We start from the raw sequence: 23,100 nt of genomic DNA on the forward strand, positions 1-23,100 counted from the left end.
CTTTACATACATTGCTTCTTGAGCTCTTTGTTCATTCAACCAAGAATAAAGCCTACACTGCCTTAGGCAATGTGCCAGGCCTTGCACAGAGGAGGTACAGATGATTCAGCTTGATCAGCCTGTGACAGAGAGAAGCTCAGGGACTGAGAGCACAGAGGAGGCAACTAACCCAGACTGGAGGGTTAGGAGAGGCTTCCCAGTGGCACCAAAGTTGAGTCCAGGAAGACAAGTGGGGATAAAGTTTAGCTTAATGGGAGGTATAAGGTCAGGAGTGGGAAGAAGTGAGTTTCTGTCAGAGAAAAAATATGGGTAAAGGCCTCAGCCAGAGGGAATAGTCCTCTAGATAACTGAAACTACTTTATTTAGACATCCTAGAGTTTAGAATATGCAGGGAACAATGTTGCTAATGAGATAGGAGAGGTAGCCAGATTTGTAAACAATTTAACAATTAATACTTAGTCATAACAGCATTGGGAAGCCATTGAAGGTTTTAAAAGGCTTAAATTCCCCCTAGGGGAATGACATGATCATATTTACATTTAAAAAAGGTAACTCAACTGTACAAATAGTGGATTGAATGGGAGCAATGGTGAATGCAGGGGAAAGAGTTCAATGTATTACAGTAGAGAAGTGATGGTAACTTGTACTATGGTGGTGGGAATGGAAAGAAATAGAACAATTGGTAGAAGAATCTTTCTGGCTGTGATGTAGGAGGTTTAGGAAGTGACTGGGGAAGTAGGGAAGGTTCATTAGTGAGTTTGGACTCTATTCTGAAGGGATAAATGGTAAACCTTTTAACATTTTAATCATGGGAGTGATCCATTCATACACGGGTTTAAAAATAGATCCCTTGGCTGAAGGTGGTGAGAAGACTGTCAAAACAGCGCACAGGTAAGAGCTGAGACAAGCGAGGTGGGCGCAGTGCGTCTGGGGAGGCACGGGAGACGCAGGATTGGTTTCGGAGTCACGTCTCAGACTGTCAGAGAAGCAGAAACTGACGCAGGCCCAGGAACAGCTGCTTAGGACTGGAGAAGGCGAGAGAGGCGGGGTGGGGGGGGGACGCGCAGCTGAGAGCCGCCCACGCCTCCCAGCGCCGGGGGCGGGACCAGAGCACGCACGGCGGCGTGACGCAGGCCGCAGCTGGCCTCGTTCTGGCCGTCGCCGCCGCTTTGAGGCGGAGTAGGATGAGGCCCGCGGCTGCAGCTCCGGCGTCGGCGGGGGCAGCAGCAGCTGAGGCAGCAGCTGAGGGAGCCTCGACGGCCGCGCCCCCCCCTCCTGACCTGGATTAGGCCCAGCAGCTCCGTGGCCGCCGCCGCCCCGCGGGGGGGCGGGGTGGGGAAGTGTTTCGTCTCCCCGCCCCCCCCCCCCCCACCGCCGCCGCCGCCGCCTCGTAGGAGGCTACCGCCGCGACCCCAGGGAACCCGCGGCCCAGCCTTAAGCCCCCAACCCCGGGGGCTAGCATGAGCGGCTCTTCGGCGGCGCCGGGGGGCGGGTTAGCCGTCGCCGCCTGAGCCCCGGCCTGCCGCCCGACCCCACCTCGCTGACCGAGGCTGACGGCGGAGCGTGCGAACGACCCCGCTACTGCTTTCTTCCTCCCCTAGATCACACACCCCAGCCCCGGAAGATGGGGAACTGCCTGAAGTCCCCCACTTCGGATGACATCTCCCTGCTTCACGAGTCTCAGTCCGACCGGGCTAGCTTTGGCGAGGGGACGGAGCCGGATCAGGAGCCGCCGCCGCCATATCAGGTAGGGGAGGGTGTGTGTTGGGCAACAGGGGTGCGAGGAGTAGAGGCAGCTCTGGCTGAGATTGTGGGATCTTCGGGGCTGTCACTGCCCCTGGCCTGAGGAGCACTGACCCCCTTAGGGCTGGATGTGAGGGTGATTGCTTCCCACCCTCAGGATAGGGGGAATCCTTCACCTCCCCTCAAGCACTGCGTGGGGATGGTACTTGTCCTTGAGTTCTGGGATTCGAGTATGTGTGATATCCCCTTGGCCTGTGGCTGGTGGTTAGATGGTGGAGTTTGGAAGTGATATTTTCCTGCCTTTATGCCTGAACTGTGAGGTTTGGAGGTGATTTCCTCATCGCATCGCCAGCTGGATTTTGGGTTCTGGATAGGTCGTTACCCCCTCCCCCCCCCCCCGTTTATACTTTCAAGTGTGATCATCCTCTCCTCCCTCATGTCTGTCTGTATTCATTGGATCTGGTAGGCGTTCATTTCTCCCTCTGCTTGGGAGATTTCCAAGTAGTGATTTTGGTTCTAGCAACATCGAGTTACTTGTTTTTATATATGTTTATATTAATTTTTAATCCCTCCTTTTGCTCCACCCCTATGACACACCTTTTAAACACGCTGACTTAAGAGAACTTGCTTATCTTGAACTTTGGAAACCTTCAAACCTTACCTGAGAAATAGCTTATGTTACTCGTGGTTCTCCCTTTGTATCAAAGACTTGTCTTCTAAATAGCTTCACTGCTTTTTGTACAGCAATCAGCAGTTCCAGATATCTTTACACAATTAATAAAGAGCTAAAGACTGCTTTAGAAAACTCAAAATAGATATGCAGCTGTTATAATCCGTAATATATATAAACCTTTCCTCTACTTTTTCAATTTTAAATAATGGTGATTAAAAACTTTTTCCCCAGAAGGGCTTGGATAGTTGTGGCTTAATTTTTTTCATGAATGGGGTTTAATTTTCAAACTGGGCAGTCTCCTTTGTTGTTTCATGTGGTGACATCATTATCTAGTGTTATTCTTTTCTCATTCCTATGTAAATCAGTGTCTCACCACACCAGAAAAACCTGATCACATATGCTGGTTTTCTGGATAAAACCCTTCAGGGGCCTTTCATATATGCCAATAAAGTCCAGTCTTTTAATTGTGGCATAGAGAAGTCTCCATGATTTCTCTTTCACATTCATATTCCAGGCCTATCAAATACAACAGCCTGTTCACACATCTCTGCCTTAGCTCCATTTGCCCCCTCTGGAGCCCTTCCCCCAAGGTCAGCAGGTGAACAGCGTAATCCTCTTTGAGGACTCAACTGTATCTGAAGTCCCTACATTCCCCTCCCTCTCACCATGAATCCATTACTTCCTTCTTTGTGTCCCCCCTGAAGGAAGTGTCCACACTTTCATAAGCAGCCCATTTAACACTTGAATGTTATCCTTGTTTAGTTAGATGTGTGTCTCATTCTTGAGGCATTTCCCTCCTTCTCCAGTATAAGCTGTATGCAGGTAGGGACCCTGTGTTTCCTGTTTGTTGTATACGCAGCATCTGGCTCATAGTAGATGCTTAGTAACTGGAGTGAGTGAAGACTGTAAGCCCTTGAGAACAGGGACTATGTCCCCCTTGCTTAGTGCCATTTCTGGCACATAAGCACTTAAATGTTGAGTGAATTAATGAATTTGAATTCAGTTTTGTAAATTTACACACCCGTTTCTTCCAAAGAATTGTCACAAGGGAAGTCTCTTAAAAAATCCAAGCTAAGTCTAGATGTTTTTCTGAGTCTTTGAAGCAAGTAAATAGTTTATATTTCACTCTTGGTTTCCTTCATAAATGCTATAGGACAGTGTGCTTATTTCAGTTTCATAAGCAAATTCTTTTAGAAGTATGAGTTTTTATTTCAAAATCTCCTTCCATGTTCCCTAGCCCCCTTCTAGGCAAGTCAAATATCTTTGACTTTCTACACTCTTTCTCTTATATCCTTATGATAAATACAGTGTTAAGAATAACTTCTTTAGAATTTATGGGAATTGTATTTGCCTTTTCCAGCAGGATAAGATGATAAGAGAGTTTTTTTGGTGTCATGAAGGAACGTTTTTTGAAACATGTTTGTGACAGCGGGAGTTTTTTGTGGTTGCCATTTCCTGAAATGAACGACCCAGATACTGATATGCAAATTTGGCATCAATTTGAAAGAAGTAATTTCTTTAAAGATAGAAGCATAAAAAGAGAAACTTTTGTAGAAATTTGTCTTACCTGAAGGAATTGAAGTTTTTAGGAATGTAAATCAGGTGATCTGAGAAACACTAATCCAAGGTAAATGATTTATATTTTCAGTGGATAGAAGTGACTTATTTTTTTCTTCAAAAATAGTGTATAATTGACAGAGCTACAGAAATATTGGCTTATTTCCTTAAAGAATAGTCTCAGTTACAGTAGGATTTTTAAAAAATTCATGGAGGGAATAACTGATTATAAAGGGACACACTTGGTATTTCTCTGTAGTGAATGGTTAAAAGAAAAGATGTACAATGTATCTATATGCCAAGAGCTCTATATAAAAAACTTCTGTAACATCCAGTTATTTCTTATTAACAGGATCTGAAATTTGTTTTATCTATTTATGCTTAAATGTAAGCACTGCACTACTGTGGTCAAAGTTGATGGGAAGTACATATTTCTCTCCTGGGTTTCTTTTGTAGCCTCCTAACTGGTCTCTCTGCTTTCACCCTTACCCTCCCTTTAGTCTATGCTTAACCCATCATCCAGAGTGATTATGGTAAAACAGATCATGACACTCTACTCAACTTTCTGTGGATCCTCATTTCGTTCAAAGCAAAAGCCAAATTCCTTAGTGTCCCATAAACCCTACATGATCTATACCCTCTGCTCCCATACAGAGCTCTTATGACACCTCTTACTACTCTGCCCTTTGCTGGCTTCCTCTGGCCTCCTTGTTTCTAGGATACTCCAGGACCTTTACTCTGGTTTTTTCTGTGCCTTGAGTACTCTTCCCCCAGGTATCATCATGGCTGACTCCCTTACCTTCAAGTTTTTAGTCAAATGACACATTCTTACACCCTCTCTGACCACCCTATTTAAAAGTGCACTTGCCTTGGCACCCTGGAATTCTCGCTTACCTTGTTCTATTTTTTTCCATAGCGTTTATCACTTTCTAACACATTGTCTTTACTTATGATATTTATTGTTTATTATCTGTCTCCTCCTGCTAGGTGGTAAACTCCCTGAGGAAAGGGAAGTTTTTAAAAAATTGTTGTTTCCCAAGTGCCTAAATAGTGCCTGGCACACATTAGGCAGTCAGTTGTTGGTTGAATGACTGGATTTCTTTTAAATGATTTAATATATTTATTTTGAGGCAAGTGCAGTAGAATGTTTTGTAAGAATTATGCACATTCCTAGTGCCTTTTTCCTTTATAATGGATCATTTTTAAGGAATCAATCCTAAAAATCAAATCCCAATAATATTAAATATAGGCATTGGTTTAAAATAATTATTGATAAAATAGGTTTTTTCCATCTTGTTTATATTCTATAACAAAATGTTTATTTTGTGAGAAAGAACTTAAATCTTTGTCCTTAAAGAAATTGGAGGGAAGAGGTTAGAGCTTTTCTTGAATTAGAAGGTAAAAAACAAATTTGGCACGTCGTCTACTCTTTCCTTCCTGAATGTTTAAAAAGAATACAGAGGAAATCTGCCCATCAAGGGCAGTCTTAGAAGGGTTGTGAGAGGGAGGATAAGTCATGAAAGGCTGAGGAATGAAGGTTGATAAGAGGAAAGGGCCAGGTAGGTAGCCCAGCTTTGAAAGGTGTAAGTGAACAGATTGAGAAACCACTAACTAGTCACTCTAAAACCCCCATTTCTCATGACTAATTTGGGAGTGGCACTCTGTTAAATTAATATTCATCGACAACAAAAAAGCACTTTACAGTACTTTAATCTGAAAATATATATATACATATATAAATAAAGTGGTATCTCTCACTTTTGCAGTACTTATATAGTTTGAGATTTACTCATCTCTTCCTTCTGCTGTGCACTTTGTGATTAATACATTTGAGATTTTAAAATGAGAAGAAAAATTATTGGTAATACAGCGCTGAGTGCAAGTATAGCTCTGGTTTTGGAGTCAGATGGGTCTGAGTTCATATCCTGGTTCATATCACGTGTAAAATATGAAGAGAGTTTATCAGATTATGTTGTGTCTTGAGGAACTTCTTTCACAAATAACAAAACATAACATTCTGGATATTTCAAACTGACTGAAGGTTACTTTTTTTTTTTAAGGCTTGGTCTCTCCTATAGAACTCATTAAAAGTAACCCCTCTCATTTAAAGATCTAGAATATAAGAAGATACTCATTTTTAAGCATTCAGAGCTTTAATAGTAATAATAACTTGTTTTTCTGGTATCTTTATGAAGTTAAGTTCAGGTAGTTAATTTTTTTTTTTTATGTATTAGTGTTTTGTTTACTATTTTGTTGGAAATTACCTCAGTGTATCTCACCTATCTTGCTCTTATTAAACAAATTATTTAACTTAAAAAAACTCCCTTTGTGTGAAATTTTATCCCTCCCCTGTTGAAATCTTACCTTTTCATTGAGGTGCAGATCAACTCCAACCTCTTTAATAAATCCTCCACTGACCATTTTTTTCCCCTCTCCTGATTTCTTCAAGTGTAGTATTTTCTGTTTGTAATATTTATCTGGAAATCATGTATTATCTTATTAGCTCTCGGTGCTTTAACATTTATTATTTTTCCAGATTACCGTTTCCTTAAAAGTGAGAATGATGTGTTAAGATTTTAAAAGTTTCTCAGTGGAGTGGAATGGTACCTTACACATTGTAGACACCCGGTGTCTAACTTAGAACTCTGCCTTCTCCCTCTTACACTGTCACCACTGGAACTGAGGTCTTCATGACCTCTCACAATTACCTATTTGATGTCTCCTCTTCCATGCATTTCATCCCCAACCATTTATTGTTCAGTAAATTCTATCCAAATCAGATTCCCTTGCCTCTTAATCCTTAATGATTCTTCCCGACTCATCACTGAAGATCTGTCCTAGCATTCAGAGTTATGATCTGGCTTCTTTTATACTTTTCCAGCTTTTCGTAGTCTTATATAAAACCTATACTCTAGTCAGACTGAAGTTTGCTATGTTCTGTATATGCCTTCTGCTTTCCAGCCTCTGCCTTTGCTCATTCTATTCCTGTTGCCCAGAATACTCCTCTTTATACACTTCTTTACCCTTCCTATTTGATTTTAATTACTCCTCTTTATACACTTCTTTACCCTGCCTATTTGATTTTAATTATTTATAACAATGTTGCCTGTACCCTACTAGAATCCAAGTCTGATGATTCATCTTTGCATTGCTAGAACTGTGCTTTTCACATAGCAGGCACTCAAATACTTGAGTAAATGTGAAAATCAGTTATTGTGTTTTTCTGTGAGTGTGAAGTCTTAACGGTTGTTCGATTCTTTATAAATTGTTCCCAGAATCCTGTGCTTTAGTGTTTGGCTTTTGTACTTTAAAGGGTTCTGCTATTTTTCTCTCCCACATTAACTATGTTATCTGACTATATTCAGTTTTGTCCTGTCACTTCTAATTTATAATGTGCATAAGCTTTGGGAAAGTTAATCTGTTTACCTTGTTTTCATTTGAGTTTGGTCTGTGTTCTGTGTAGCTCAGCTTGCCTCTTCTTTTTTTTAATAACTAAGCAAATATCTTTGCTTATTTATTTGTAACCATTGTTACAAGGGTTTTGTTTGTTTATGCATGATCTACCCCTCTGGATGTCCTTTAATTAAGGCTGATTCTTTGCCATTAAGAATGTATGAGCACCTTTAAGAGTAGGACAGTCTGTGTGTCAGTTTAATTCTAGAGCCAATTATAGGGTAACTTGAGAAGATAGGGGTAATGAGTACTTGGTACATAAGGTCTGAGAACTTGACTTTCTTAAAATATTTTTTAGTTATTACTTTCTAGGATATATTTTTGTAAAATTTAGATCTTTTAAAAATCATAATATAATACTTTAGGTAGGAGGGGATTTTTTTTAAAGATCTTAATTTTATTTGGTTCCTTCTACATAGAAAAATTGTCACAGAATGGCTACTATAGGTTTTCCCTGACTTCTTTTTCTTCAACTTGTACCACTTCTTTCTGTCTTTACTGTCTCAGCCAAGTTCAAAATTTCTAGAAATGAGGAAGGAAGTGAAAAGAGGATGATTGTAAATACAGTTGGAATTAGATGTTGTATTTCTTTGTCATCTTGCCTCAAGCCATTTCTGAATGTAATTATCTTCTGTGTATTACCTTTTTTCAAGCAAAGAGTTAGGGATTATGTGTTTCTGTCCTGTATCAACAGATTATTAAAAAATAGGCTGTAACAAATTTCCAGAAGTTGATTCCTTGTCAGTAACTTTTAATATAGAATTTAACAAATATTTATGATATTGTTAACCTGTTCAGTATTCAGGATTTTTGCAGTTGTGATGTAAATGAAATCAAGAGTGAGGTGGTAAAGATACTAAAGACTCAGTGGAAATGTGAGTGAAAGATGTGAGGAAAAGCTAGCGCATAGATAGCCAAAGTGTGTGTGTTTTTAATGGCAGAAGAAATTGCTACATGCTGTTGAAAAGTAAAGTGATAAGGGAGAACTAAATATATTTTCTGCTCTTGGAGAATCTGCCTGACCTTTTGGTTTTGATATTCAATTTGACTTTATGGTATGTTGCTTTTCAAGTCTTAGAAGAGTTCCTTATTGTAACCAATTAAAAATACTTTGAGTTCATTTTAATATGAATGCACATATACCTATCTTTTAATTAAATAGCCAACATGGAGTGTGCTCCCAGGGGCAGTTGAGTAATTATCTTGTTACTTAATCCAGAGAGCATACAGTAAGGTAAGTAAGGGATATGAAGATGTGGGAATGAAGAAAGCAATCCTCCAGATATATTAGTTCCTAAATTTATTAAAACTTTATGAATTCTTATGAAGCTGAATGGCTTTAAGAAGAATGAGACTTTTATAATTGATCCAATTAGTTAAAATTACATGTAATTTTGTATAACAATTTAATTCTTACATATGTGGCAAAAAAAAGCAGTTTACCATAAACTGAATGGCAAGGCTTTAAGGATAAAAACCAGGACACTTGATACTTCATTTCTTCTATCGGTCAGCAGGTATGTGTTGGGCACCAAGGTGAAAGGAGAAATGAGTCCTTTACCCTTAAGGATCTACCACTTTAAGGAGGCAAGATTAATGTATATACATGAAGCATTTATTCAGTGTGAAACAGTATAATCAAGTATTAAACTCAAGTTGGAGGATCAATTTATGATAGGGCAGTGGATCACAAAATAACTCTTTAGCTTCTGAAGACATCAAATGATGAACGTAAATGTAAAAAATAATAAAAGCAAAAGAGCTGCCCTGATTAAACTATGAGTTAGGGAGCTTGGAGCTGGAAGAATAATCAGTAGGTGGTGAGCATGAATTTAGAGGAAGTTGTATAATGTTGTACAGTTAAAGTATAATATGTGTGTGTGTGTGTAAAACCTTTATATTGCTTATATACAATAAAGAGTATATATTTAATAGTATAAATAACATCTTAACTATATAGTCCGGTGACCTTTTACATATTATAACCACCATCGAGATATAGCCAATATCCAACCCCCCAAAAGGCTCCCTCATATCTCCTCTAACAGTCAATACCCCTTCCCCAAAGGTAACTACTGTTCTGACCTCTTACCACCTTCTGTTTGTTTTGCCCAGTTTTGAACTTAAATAATTTGTTCAGCATTGTTTGTGAAATTCGGTTATGATGTTCCATATTGTGGCAGTAGCTCATATTATTTTTCATTGCTGTAGAGGATTCAGTTGTATAAATATACTTTTAAAACCCATTTTACTATTAATACATATTTGGGTTGTGTTAGTTTTTGACTGTATGAATGTGCTGTGAACATTTTTTAAAATATACGTAAATACCTATTTGGTTTATATTCAGGAGTGGAAATGCTGGGTAATGGAACAGGTATATATTTAGTTTTTCCCACAATATTTTATTATGGAAATTTCAAAAACAAAGAGAAGTTGACAGAATTGTTTGAATACCCATATTCCTACCACTTAGACTGTAGTTAACATTTTGCTATATTTGTTTTAACACATACCCTGTCCCTTTATCAATCCATCCTATTTTTGGATGCATTTCAAAATAAGTTGCCAAAGTGGTTTCACCAGTTTACACTCCTATCAGCTATATACGAGAGTTCTGTTTGCTCTACATCCTTACCAGCACCTGGTATTGTCAGTCTTTTATTTTAGGCACTCTGATAAGTGTGTAGAAGTGTTTCATTGTGGTTTTAATTTGCATTTCCCCAATGAGAAGTGCATACCAGTATGCATACTAATATGTGGTCTTTTGTCGCTGGTCTCTTACTGTTTTCAAGATTCATCTATGTTGTAGCATGTATCAGGACTTCATTTCTTTTATTGTGAAGCATTTCATTGTGTGGATCAGCCACATTTTGTTTAGCCATTCTTCATTGATGAACATTTGGGCTTCCATTTTTTGGCTCTTATGAATGCTTTTATAAACATTTGTGTGCAAGTTTTTGTACAGATATGTTTTCATATCGCTTGGTTATACACTTCCTAGTAGAATTGCTGTGTCACATAATTCCATGTTTAACCTTTTGAGGGACTGCCAAACTGTTTTCCAAAACACTTGTAGTATGGTTTTACATTCCCACTAGCAGTGCACAAGGGTTCCAATTTCTGCACATCATCACCAAAACTTATTATCTTTTTTTTTTTAATTATAGCCATTCTAGTGCCTATGAAGTGGTATCTCATTGCGGTTTGGGTTTTTTTTTTTAATTAATTAATTAGCTTATTTGTTTATTTTTGGCTGCGTTGGGTCTTCGTTGCTGCACGCGGGCTCTCTCTAGTTGCGGCGAGTGGGGGCTACTCTTCATTGCAGTGCATGGGCTTCTCATTGCGGTGGCTTCTCGTTGCAGAGCACGGCCTCTAGGCGAGTGGGCTTCAGTAGTTGTGGCACGCGGGCTCAGTAGTTGTGGCTGGCAGGCTCTAGAGCGCAGGCTCTAGAGCGCGGGCTCAGCGCACAGGCTTAGTTGCTCCGTGGCATGTGGGATCTTCCCAGACCAGGGCTCGAATCCCCTGCATTGGCAGGCAGATTCTTAACACCGTGCCACCAGGGAAGTCCTCATTGTGGTTTTGATTGCATTTCCGTAAAGGCTCATGTTGAGCATCTTTTCACATGCTTCTTGGCCATTTGTACATCTTTGGAGAAATGTCTATTCAGATCCTTATTGAGTTGTAAGAGTTCATTATATATTCTGATCCCTTGTCAGATATGAGATTTGCAAGTTTTCTCCTGTTTTGTGGACTGTCTTTTCACTTTTGAAAAATTAATTTTTATTGGAGTATAGTTGATTAACAATGTTGTGTTAGTTCCTGCTATACAGCAAAGTGAATCAGTTATACATATATCCACTCTTCTTAAAATTCTTTTCCCATATGGGTCATTACAGAGTGTTGAGTAGAGTTCCCTGTGTTATACAGTAGGTCCTTATTAGTTATCTGTTGTCAATCCCAATCTCCTAATTTATCCCCTCCCCCGTTCCTCCTTGGTAACCATGAGTTTACCTTCCTTTAAATCTTTATGTCCCTTCCTCTTAGTTAATTACAGACAGAGAACATATATGACATGAATAATCCTTCCATTGAAAGCGCTCAGAGAAAGGGTATGAAGTGGTATTTTTCAGAAGAACATAACATTATTGGGAGCAGACTGACAGCTGTTTTGGTGATGAGAATTTCAGAATTTTTGGACGAATGAAGACAGTGATAGTCATCTACTCTGAGACTGTTTTAAGACTGTTGTCAGAATCTTTGGAAGCGAATGCAAACAAAAAGCCAGTAGATTTTGTAATTATACCCTATAAAGCTGTTTTCTGCTTCTAGAGACCCTAACAAGCATACCCTGTTAAATTTCATATTTTATTTGTACTTTTCCATCATTTCTGCAAAGAAACCTTCAAATATTATTAGATCTTTGTGAGCGATCTCTCCTGCTTGTTCCTACAGATAGACTAGTTTGGGGGGGGTGGTTTAATTTTTATGGGAGTATAGTTGATTTACAATGTTGTGTTAGTTTCTGCTGTAGAGCAAAGTGTATCAGTTATACATATACATATATCCATTCTTTTTCCATATAGGTCATTACAGAGTATTGAGTAGAGTTCCGTTTGCTATACAGTGTCCCTATTAGTTATCTATTTTATATATATGTGTATATGTCAATCCCAATCTCCCAATTTATCCCTCCCCCCTTTTCCCCCCTGGTAACCATAAATTTGTTTTTTATATCTGTGACTCTGTTTCTGTTTGTAAATAAGTTCATTTGTAACATTTTTTTAGTTTCCACGTATAAACGCTATCATATGATATTTGTCGTTCTCTGTCTGACTTACATCACTCAGTGTGACAATCTCTAGGTCCATCCATGTTGCAGATGGCATTATTTCATTCTTTTTTATGCCTGAGTAATATTCCATTGTATATATGTACCACATTTTCTTTATCCATTCCTCTGTTCATGGACATTTAGGTTGCTTCCATGTCTTGGCAGTTGTAAATAGTGCTGCAGTGAACATTGGGGTGCATGTATCTTTTCCAGTTATGGTTTTCTCCGGATATATGGCCAGGAGAAGGATTGCTTATCATATGGTAGCTCTATTTTTACTTTTTTAAGGAACTGCCATACTGAATCTAAAAAAAAAAAAATGGCTCTGACAAACCTAGGGGCAGTACAGGAATAAAGACACGGATGTAGAGAATGGACTTGAGGACATGGGGAGGGGGAAGGGTAAGCTGGGACGAAGTGAGAGAGTAGCATTGACATATATACACTACCAAATGTAAAATAGGTAGCTAGTGGGAAGCAGCTGCATAGCACAGGGAGATCAGCTCAGTGTTTTGTGACCACCTAGAGGAGTCGGATGGGGAGGGTGGGAGGGAGATGCAAGAGGGAGGGCATATGGGGATACATGTATACATATAGCTGATTCACTTTGTGATGCAGCAGAAACTAACACAACATTGTAAAGCCATTATACTCCAATAAAGATGTTTAAAAAAAAAAAAAGGAACTGCCATATGTTCTCCATAGTGGCTGTACCAATTTACATTCCCACCAACAGTGTAGGAGGATTCCCTTTTCTCCACACCCTCTCCAGCATTTATTGTTTGTCGATTTTTTGGTGGTGGCCATTCTGACCGGTGTGAGGTGATACCTCATTGTAGTTTTGAGTTTCATCTCTCTAATAATTAGTGATGTTGAGCATCTTTTTTTTTTAATTAATTAATTTATTTATTTATTTTTGGCTGCATTGGGTCTTTGTTGCGCATGGGCTTTCTCTAGTCGTGGTCTTCATTGCGGTGTGTAGACTTCTCATTGCGGTGGCTTCTCTTGTTTCGGAGCACGGCCTCTAGGCGTGCTGGCTTCAGTAATTGTGGCTTGCAGGCTCTAGAGCGCAGGCTCAGTAGTTGTGGTGAACGGGCTTAGTTGCTCTGTGGCATGTGGGATCTTCCTGGACCAGGGCTCGAACCCACGTCCCCTGCATTGGCAGGCGGATTCTTAACCACTGCGCCACCAAGGAAGCCCTGTTGAGCATCTTTTCGTGTGCTTTTTGGCCATCTGTATATCTTCTTTGGAGAAATGTCTATTTAGATCTTCCAACAACCATTTTTCGATTGGGTTGCTTTTTTTTGATATTGAGCTGCATGAGCTGTTTGTATATTTTGGAGATTAATCCCTGTTGGTCACTTTCTTTACAAATATTTTCTCCCATTCTGTGGGTTGTCTTTTTGTTTTGTTTATGGTTTCCTTTGCTATGGTCTTTTCACTTTCTTGATGGTGTTACTTGAGCACAAAAATTGCTAATTCTGGTGGATCCAGTTTATTTTTTCTTTTGTCACTTGAGCTTTTGGTGTTGTGTCTAAGAAAATTTTGCCTAACCCACATTCACAAAGATTTACTCCTGTGTTTTCTTTTAAGAGTTAATTTTTGTGTGTAGTGTAAGGAAGGCCCCAGATTTATTATTTTGAATGTGACTATCCTATCAGAGCACCATTTGTTCAATATTTCCCCATTGTTGTGCCCCAAATCAATTGTCCATTAAGTGTTAAGTATTTCTGGACTCTTCAGTTATGTTCCATTGATCTACATGTCTACTCTTGGCTTCTCTTGTTGTGGAGCACTGGCTATAGGCATGTGGGCTTCAGTAGTTGTGGTGTGCGAGCTTTAGAGTGCAGGCTCAATAGTTGTGGCACACGGGCTTAGTTGCTCCGCGGCATGTGGGATCTTCCCAGACCAGGGATCAAACCCGTGTCCCCTGCATTGGCAGGCAGATTCCTAACCACCGTGCCACCAGGGAAGTCCCTACATGTCTATTCTTTTTTTTTTTAATTTAAATTTTATTTGTTTATTTTTGTCTGTGTTGGGTCTTCCTTGCTGTGTGCGGGCTTTCTCTATTTGCGGTGAGTGGGGGCTACTCTTTGTTGCAGTGCATGGGCTTCTCATTGCAGTAGCTTCTCTTGTTGTGGAGCATGTGCTCTAGACACCTGGGCTTCAGTAGTTGTGGCACACAGGCTCAGTAGCTGTGGCACATGGGCTTAGTTGCTCTGCAGCATGTGGGATCTTCCCGGAGCAGGGATTGAACCCGTGTCCCCTGCATTGGCAGGTGGATTCTTAACCACTGCACCAGCAGGGAAGTCCCTACATGTCTTTTTTTTTTTTTGCGGTACGCGGGCCTCTCACTGTTGTGGCCTCTCCCGTTGCGGAGCACAGGCTCCGGACGCGCAGGCTCAGCGGCCATGGCTCGTGGACCCAGCCGCTCCGCGGCATGTGGGATCTTCCCGGACCGGGGCACAAACCCGTGTCCCCTGCATCAGCAGGCGGACTCTCAACCACTGCACCACCCGGGAAGCCCTACATGTCTATTCTTAATGCTAGTCCTACACTAGTTTTGCAGTAAGTTTTGAAATCAGGAGGTGTGAATCTTCAGACTTTGTTCTTATTATTCAACATTATTTTGGCTATTCTTAGTCCCTTATAATTCCATATGAATTTTGGGATCAATTGTCAATTTCTGAAAATAAACCAGCTGGGATTTTGATAGGGCCACATTTAATTTTTTTTTAATGAATCTACACTAAAATATTATTATCCAAAATCCATAGCTTGGTGTTGTATACTCTGTGAGTTTGGACGGATGTACAATGACATGGATTCTCCGTTATGTATAGTATCATACAGAATATTTTGCCTGCCTAAAAAATCCTGTGTGCTCCACATGTTCATCCCTTCCTCCTAACCCCTGGCAACCACTGATCTTTTACTGTCTCCACAGTTTTTCTTTTCCAGAATGTCATATATTTAGAAGCAAACAGCATGTAGCCTTTTCACATTGGCTTCTTTCACTTAGTAACGTGCAATGAAGTTTCTTCCATGTTTATCCATGGCTTAATAGCTCATTTCTTTTTAGCACTGAATAGTATTCCGTTGTCTTGATGCACCACAAGTTTATCCATTTACCTACTAAAGCATATCTTGGTTGCTTCCAAGTTTTGGGAATTATGATTGAAGCTGCTGTTAACATCCATGTGCAGGTTTTTGGGTGGATATAAGTTTTCAACTCCTTTAGGTAAATACCAAGGAGCGTAATTGCTGGATTGTATATGGTAAGAGTATGTTTGGTTTTGTAAGAAACCGCCAAACCGTCTTTCAAAGTGGCTGTGCCATTTGCATTCCCACCAGCAGTAAGGGAGAGCTCCTGTTGCTCCATCCACATCCTCACCAGCATTTGATACTGTCAAGTGTTTTCAGTTTTCACTGTTCTAATAGGTGTAAGTGGTGTTTTTGTTTGCTTGTTTTAATTTGCAATTCCCAGTGCTTCTCAGTGTCCGCCTCTACCCCCTTAGGTGAAGAAGAATAGAATGCTCTGGCATATATCAAAATGGTTCCTTTCCCACTCCTCCTCTTGGGAGCATGAGGGGAATTTTTCTCTGATACTCACTGGGAGGACCTGGCAAAGCTCATGGAAATAAAACTTACGAATTGACTGTGGGGTCCCCCTGGAGTTTTTAACTCAGACTTGTTCACACTGAACCCCCCTAGTAATCATACAGTCCCCAGCAGAATTACAGTTCAGGTTTTCCTACCCCAGCACTGGTTCTGCTGACAGGTTTCTGCTCTCGTAAGTTGTGATTTTCTGTATCCGTCTGTCTCTCAAGTTCTGGGGTCAGCAGTTTGCTCTCTGACCTCACATCTCTGACCGATCTAAGAAGAGTTGTTGATTTTTTTGTTAGGGTGGTGTGGTGACTTCTAAGCTTACATGCTAGATCAGAAACTGGAAATTCTTAATTTTCATAATAATTATATGAAAGTGAATGTTATTCTCATCTTATAGATGAAGAAATAGGGTTAGCAGTAGAGCTAGTCAGCTATGAGAATTGAGTTTTAGATGGTAGAGGTAATTGCACAGTGTGGCAGAGGACTAGTAGAAGAATCAAAATAGATATGGTAACACTGGATTTGACTCAAAGGCAGTCATGGGGACCTGGGAATCCTTTTCCAGTAGAGTGAATCTGTCAGAAGAATGGAATATTGGAATGAAGTGGTTTATATGTAATAATTGAGGTAATGAGACTCCTTTATAATAAAGTGGGTCTTCTAAAAATATCTCCTAAATCATATAAAGGTAAGTTTCATATAGCACAGCAGTGTTCTGCTAAATTGATAGAAACGTCCCTGTGTATAACATCTATTTTGTCATTTGAAAATACACACCACTGTCACTCAGTAAAATGCTAAAATTAACAAAGTGTGTTTTTGGTGTTCCAGTGTCCTCTTTTCTGTCCTCAATTGGTGATTCCCCTTTCACCTTTCTTTTCTCCCTTAGGTGATCAGGGCTCCCTGTCTAACCTTTCTCTCTCAAATCAAACATTGTACATTTGCCATTAATTGATATTAAGGCACCAATTCCTGCTTGAGGCTAATTTATAGTATAGTGTGAATGTGTTTTATTTAGCATTATCTCCACTAGTCATTTGTATCCTAGTTTCTTGCCTTTTACTGTGATTTTTTTAAAAATTTATTTATTTATTTTTGGCTGCACTGGGTCTTCATTGCTGCACGCAGGCTTTCTTTAGTTGTGTCCAGCAGGGGCTACTCTTCGTTGTGGTGTGCTGGCTTCTCATCGCGGTGGCTTCTCTTGTTGCGGAGCATGGGCTCTAGGCACAAGGCTTCAGTAGTTGTGGCTCGTAGGCTCTAGAGCGCAGGCTCTGTAGTTGTGGCACACAGGGCTTAGTTGCTCCGCAGCATGTGGGATCTTCCCAGACCAGGGCTCGAACCTGTGTCTCCTGCATTGGCAGGCGGATTCTCCACTGTGCCACCAGGGAAGCCCTGTGATATTTTTTTAAACATAGAAGTAATAGAAGTAGATTTGAAGCTTAAGAGGGCCCTGAAGCCATAGGTACTGATAAGTAGTCTGTTCAGGGTAATGAAGGAGCAAGGAGACTTAAAAAACAAGACTTAAAAAGATGGGTTATTGAAATCACACAGGAGAATTGAATGGATCCAGTTGTAGAAAGTATAACTGCAATTAAATTTAAGTGAAATTTTCCAATTCAAACAGTTTATTTTGGATAGATAAGTTTTGGATAGAGACCTTCTAAAATATGTTTTACATTTTTAACTTTTTTTTTATTCCAGAACACTGTCTTTGGTAACAGTGTCTTACTAAGACTGATTCGCAGCTGGGTCTTTTCAAACTTCACAATGCTCCCTTTTCATTCTCACTCCTTCCCCCATAAATCACTGAAATACTGACTTATAAGCAGATTTTCATCTCATTTTACTGATTCAAAACATACTAGAAGGATTAGTTTATTATTCTCTGTAGGTGATAGAATGGTGCCCCAGAGTCTTATTATGTAGGAATATTTGTGTTACTGAATGAAATCTGTTCTGCTTTTAATTCTTTTCTTTTTTTTTTTTTAATTTATTTGGTTGCAGCAGGTCTTAGTTGCAGCTCGCCGGATCCTTAGTTTCGGCTCTCAGGTTCCATAGTTGTGGCTCAGCAGCTCCTTAATTGCGGCACTCAAGCTCCTTAGTTGTGTCATGTGAACTCTTAGTTGAGGCATGCATGTAGGATCTAGTTCCCTGCCCAGGGATCGAACCCGGGGCCCCTGCATTGGGAGTGTGGAGTTTTATCTACTGCACCACCAGGGAAGTCCTTCTGCTTTTAATTCTTGTACCAGCATTTTATAATTTTTTTTCTCATTGTCTTCCCACTGTCTGATGGTTCTTCATCTGCTGTTAATGCAGCTCCCCTTATAGTAACTCTTCTAGTATTCTGCATATTGGAAAATCAGATAATTAGGCTTGTCATAATATTTCCTAGCAGCTGCCAGTAGAAGAGAGCCCAGAGGTAGTACCTATGAGTAGAGCAGCATTTTTGTTTGTGAATAAACTGTTTGGGGATTTGTATATATGGGCACCTTGTACTTTTTTTAAGGTTCAAAAAATTAGTTTTAGAGTTTCCATTGCAGAAATTTGTTTAAGTAAATAAAGTTGATTTTAGCAGGAAGTCCATATATACATGAGTGTAGAGAAATAGAGAAAGGGAAGAAACCTTCCTTAATATTGAGGTAAGCTTATCAGTATTTCATTTTTCACATACACCTCCCATCCCCCACTGTGTTTCATTATCTGGAATTCTCTCTTGTTCCTAGATATTGTTTCTCAAAATGCTTTATATTTCTTAAAATGTGCTTTAGTTACCTAGGACTTCTTACATATAAATTTTTAAACTCGGTGTAATCTTTATATTGATGAATACTTACGCTTAGGTCCACAGATCCTTATAGGGTCAAGAATAGAACTGTATTTCAGTGTAACTAATTTCCTTGGTAATCTTATGTATCCATTCAAAAGCACTATCTGAGAAGGAATCCATGACTTTTCATCAGATTGGTAAAGGTTTCCATGCCACAAAGAAGGTTAAGAATCCCTGAGAGGCAGTCTCTGAGTTGCAGGTAATGAGCTCATATCTCTGCAGCCAGAAACCGCAAAGCCTTTGGGGTTTGAGCCACAGAGTTCTGATAGGTGTGTGGTATAGGTATTCAGTTAAATTTTGCTGTTGCAACACTGTTAGGTAAATTATCAGACCTCATTTAAGATTAGGTAGTGTGAAATAGAGCCATTTTAAAATGGCTGAAATTCTGAAACCTATTGAAAGTTAACTTGAAGTATAATTTCTTAGTCATAGATGAAAAAAATTGAATCATAGGAAAACAGTAGTATCATAGTCTCAAATAGCTTAGACCATGGGTTCAGATATATTTTTGGCAACTCAAAATAGAAAAAATACATTTTATACCATGTTTCAGTTTGTAAAAACGGAAACAAGTTTCATAAAACAGTGTTGACCCTTACTATTATATATTCTGTATATTCTATTTCATTTTCTAAAAAGTCCTAGCTTTGACCCTCTAAAACTTATTTTACAATCCACAATGGTCATGACCTGCAGTCCAGAAAAAGACTCCAAGATATTGTACCAAAAAGATAAGATTATGAAATACATTTAAAATATTTTTTATGTCTGGCATTTCAAACAAAATCCCTTAGGAATTCAAACTTGCCTCTCTAAAAAAGAGCATTTTGGAGAAGTGGGTACATGTTTGTACCCTGGGAATAGTCATTAAGATGCTTGTGCCAGGTTCTTTACATTTATTATCTTTATTAAGGATTTTGGACTTTATCCTAGAACAGAGGAAAGCTAGCCAGTGAAGGATTTTAGGTGGGGTTGGGAGGGGGGTATTTTTAAAGAAGGACTCTGAGAACAAAGAGTATATATACTATTTAGGAAGCCACTGCATTAGCAGATATTGTTAGCTAGGGTGTTGGCAATAGAGATGAAGAGTTATAGATGAATTCTATTGATATTTGAGAGACAAAAACAGCAGAACTTAGTAGTGGATTGTATGGTAAGAATTTTTCCAGGAGATTGAGATATAGAAACATCAGGAACAGATTATTTTGGGAGAAGATCGGCTGTGAAGCAGGGGAGGGGTATAGGAATAGGGCAATAATTAGATGTGGAATCGATGGTGGATTAGTTTGTTTTAATGAGAAAGACTTATATTTATAAGCTGATGGGAAGGATGCAGTGAAAAGAAGTTGAATATGGAGAGCAGCAAAAATCTGTAGTATAAGGTTTCTGAGAAGGTGGAAGCACATGGAATCCAAACAGAGGTAGTAGGGTTGGCCTACACAAAAGAAAACAATCTTCAAATTTATTTTTTAATGATTTTAAATAATATATTCATATGGTCAAATTCTAGAAAAGTATGGACGAGACATCTTATTTGTTCTGTAGCCACTCAGTTCCACATCTAATAGGCAACTGAAGTTAATGTTTTTTGTATATCCTTCAAGAGATTTTATACACATGCAAACAAATACAAGTAGTCCTCCTTGACCCCTTTACACAAAAAGTAGCCCGCTGCACAGAACAATTCTGCATGTTGCTTTTTTTTCCACACTGTATCTTGAAGCTGTTTCCCTATCAGTACATAAAAAGCTTCTTTCTTCTCTAGGGCTGCATAGTATTAATTGTGTGTACTGTTATTTATTTAATCAGTTCCCTGTTTGATGGACATTTAGGTCATTACCATTCTTTTGATAGAACCTCTATTTTAACAAGATGAAAACACTAACTGGAGATAGGTGCACATGTGAGCAGGACTGTATGTTTGACTCTAAAAGTTAAGTGGTCCAAATGATCTGGATACAGAGAGCTAGGTGGTCCATTTTTGGGCCAGCAGACTGAACTTTAATATTCAGGTTAAAGAGCTGATGTGTGGAGACTCACTTGCTCAAATAAGCAGGAATTAAAATACCACATCTAGGGAACTCTTGCCAGGTCAATAAACTAGATGGAGGTAAGGGAGTCACTAGACCAAAGTTGGAGACAATAGCCAGGAAAACTCTTTAAACTACATGTTTGTCAGTCAAAAGTCATTTTCAGAAATCACCTTTTGATAGTGAAGAATTAAGACTATTTTTTGGTAGCCTCAAATTAGGACCCTCCATTCAAGGTTAAATAGATCTAGCCCATCTGAAGTGAAGGGCAAGGAGTCCTTTTTAGGGCAAATACTGCGTTTTGGGTTCAGAAGCTCTATGAGAAGGCATTACTGCCTAATTTCCAAAGAATTTCAGTTTTCTACTGTTGTTTTTTATTTATAGAATGTGTAATTTTAACGTAAAATAGAAAAATGCATAAGTCTAAATTATAAATTTGTTTGCACTGACTTAAGGCACCTGAAAGTGGTTATAATTTTTTCAGTTAACTTTCGTGGGTTAACTTTCTGGGAGGTCACTCTCACTGTTAGGTACCATGGGCCAAGTATAAGATCAAACATGAAACAGTACAAAGTCATACGGGTGACAGGTGCTAGAGGAGGCTTGAAGTGAGACAGCTAACTTTTGGTTACAGTTTTGTGAGATGGCTTCTTGAAGGACTGGGTGTTCAGGTGTGAAAAACCAAGATTTCTTTTATCTCTTTGTTTGAAATGTTTCCTTATATTCCTTCAACTGGTTTTTCTGTTTCTGTGGCAGCCATCCAAGTTCACAGAAGTGTCTCTTAACCCTTTTGTTATTTAATAACTCTTGGGAAGCTGAAAACCATAAGTCCTCTTCCTGGGAAGGTACACAGAATTTTGCATGCAATTTCAAGGAATTTATATACCCCACTTAAGCCCAGATCTCAATTAACAACCTCTCGTCTATCATCTCAAACTTCTGTTCTTACTTTCTTTCATTGCCTTCTTCATTATATCTTGTCTACTGCTGCCAGGTCTCCTATTAAACAGTGATCCCTCAGTGCCAGCTATTTAATATAAAGAACAAAAATTTAAGGACATTTGATGTCCTATACTCTTAGATATTTGACTGAATGGGTGTGACAGGGTCACACAGCTATTTTGTAACACCACACTGAGCCATGTTTTCCTGACTTATGGTACACAGCGTGTATCATTGGATTTCATTACATAATTCTAAACTAGAAGTGGTTTGTATACTTTAAAAAGATATTGTGAAATTTAACAATCCTTTTTCTTTGTAGTTTTACATTTTAAGTATAAAAAACAGTTAATTTCCACTGATTTGTATACCTTTGCACTCCAAGTTGCATTGTTGAAACCAAATATTGTTTAGCTAATAGTACCCTACATGCAAGAAACTCAAAAGAATTATGTATGACTGGTTCACTATATCTTAAAATTGGACTTAACACATACTACAGCATGGACGAAGCTCAAATATACCTCAGTGAAAGAAGCTAGACACCAAAAAAAAGTCATGTAATGTAGTCTGTGATTCTGTTTATATGAAATATCTAGAATAGGTAAGTCCATAGAAACAGGCTGGGGAAAAGGAGGAATGGGTGATAACTGCCTAAAGGGTACTGAGTTTTATGCTTTTTTCCCAAATGCAAATATTTAAAAATATGTATAATATTACTCTCTTATATTTTTTTGCATACTTTTAGTTTTTACTCAGTGTCATTTTACAAGCATTTTCTCATGTTACTGTAGTTTTGAAAGCTCCAATTTTTAAAAACCATTAAATTTATAAATCTATTAAGTCCATATTACTCTCCTATACATTCAGGTTATTTCTTGATATTCCAGGATAAGTTTCTTGATTCTTGATGGTAGTAGGGGTAGAGGAGATATTGAGATGTGTTTCTCATCTAGAAATTGAACCAGGGGAGCTTTTATGAAAAAGTAGTGTGTTGACAGTTTCAGTTTGAAAATAAGTTGTAAATAGCTGGCTGATGGGTAAATAGCTGGCTGATGGGTAGATAGCCTTGCTTAGGGCAACTTTACATTTGGGAACATTAGTATCTCTCTAGTAATCTTAACTTTCGTTTTACTTATATTTGTATTAGGAAGGCTTTTTTTTTTTTTTTTTTTGAGGTTCATTAGCAAAAGGACTTAAGCACTCTGTATTCCATATTCTGCTTACTAGTTAGAGATTTCCTGATGACCTGACCCCTGGAATTCAGCTTGAGGAAGAATCTAAAGATTAAACCTGATTTTCTAGTTTAAGATTTGTAGGTGCTGATACTCAGCATAATCTGAGCAGTCTAGTGGACAAGTATCAGCATCTCAGTATTTATTTAGTACAGTCTCAATGTTGAGATCTGAGGTGTGTGTCTTAAAGAGGATCA

The 23,100-nt window shown here is 38.9% G+C and overlaps 1 protein-coding gene across 1 annotated transcript in view; it reads left to right on the forward strand.

Annotated features, from left to right (window-relative positions):
• The first annotated feature begins 1,144 nt into the window (after positions 1–1,144).
• The window catches only part of RNF11 (ring finger protein 11), a 39,157-nt gene continuing 17,201 nt past the window's right edge, over positions 1,145–23,100 (forward strand). The window contains exon 1 of the mRNA XM_067726093.1: positions 1,145–1,747. Within this exon, the coding sequence (XP_067582194.1) occupies positions 1,625–1,747 (123 nt within the window). The 5' untranslated portion in view covers positions 1,145–1,624. The remainder of the gene's footprint in view (positions 1,748–23,100) is intronic.

Source organism: Pseudorca crassidens, chromosome 2 (genome assembly GCF_039906515.1).
Source record: "Pseudorca crassidens isolate mPseCra1 chromosome 2, mPseCra1.hap1, whole genome shotgun sequence".
NCBI lineage: Eukaryota > Metazoa > Chordata > Mammalia > Artiodactyla > Delphinidae > Pseudorca > Pseudorca crassidens.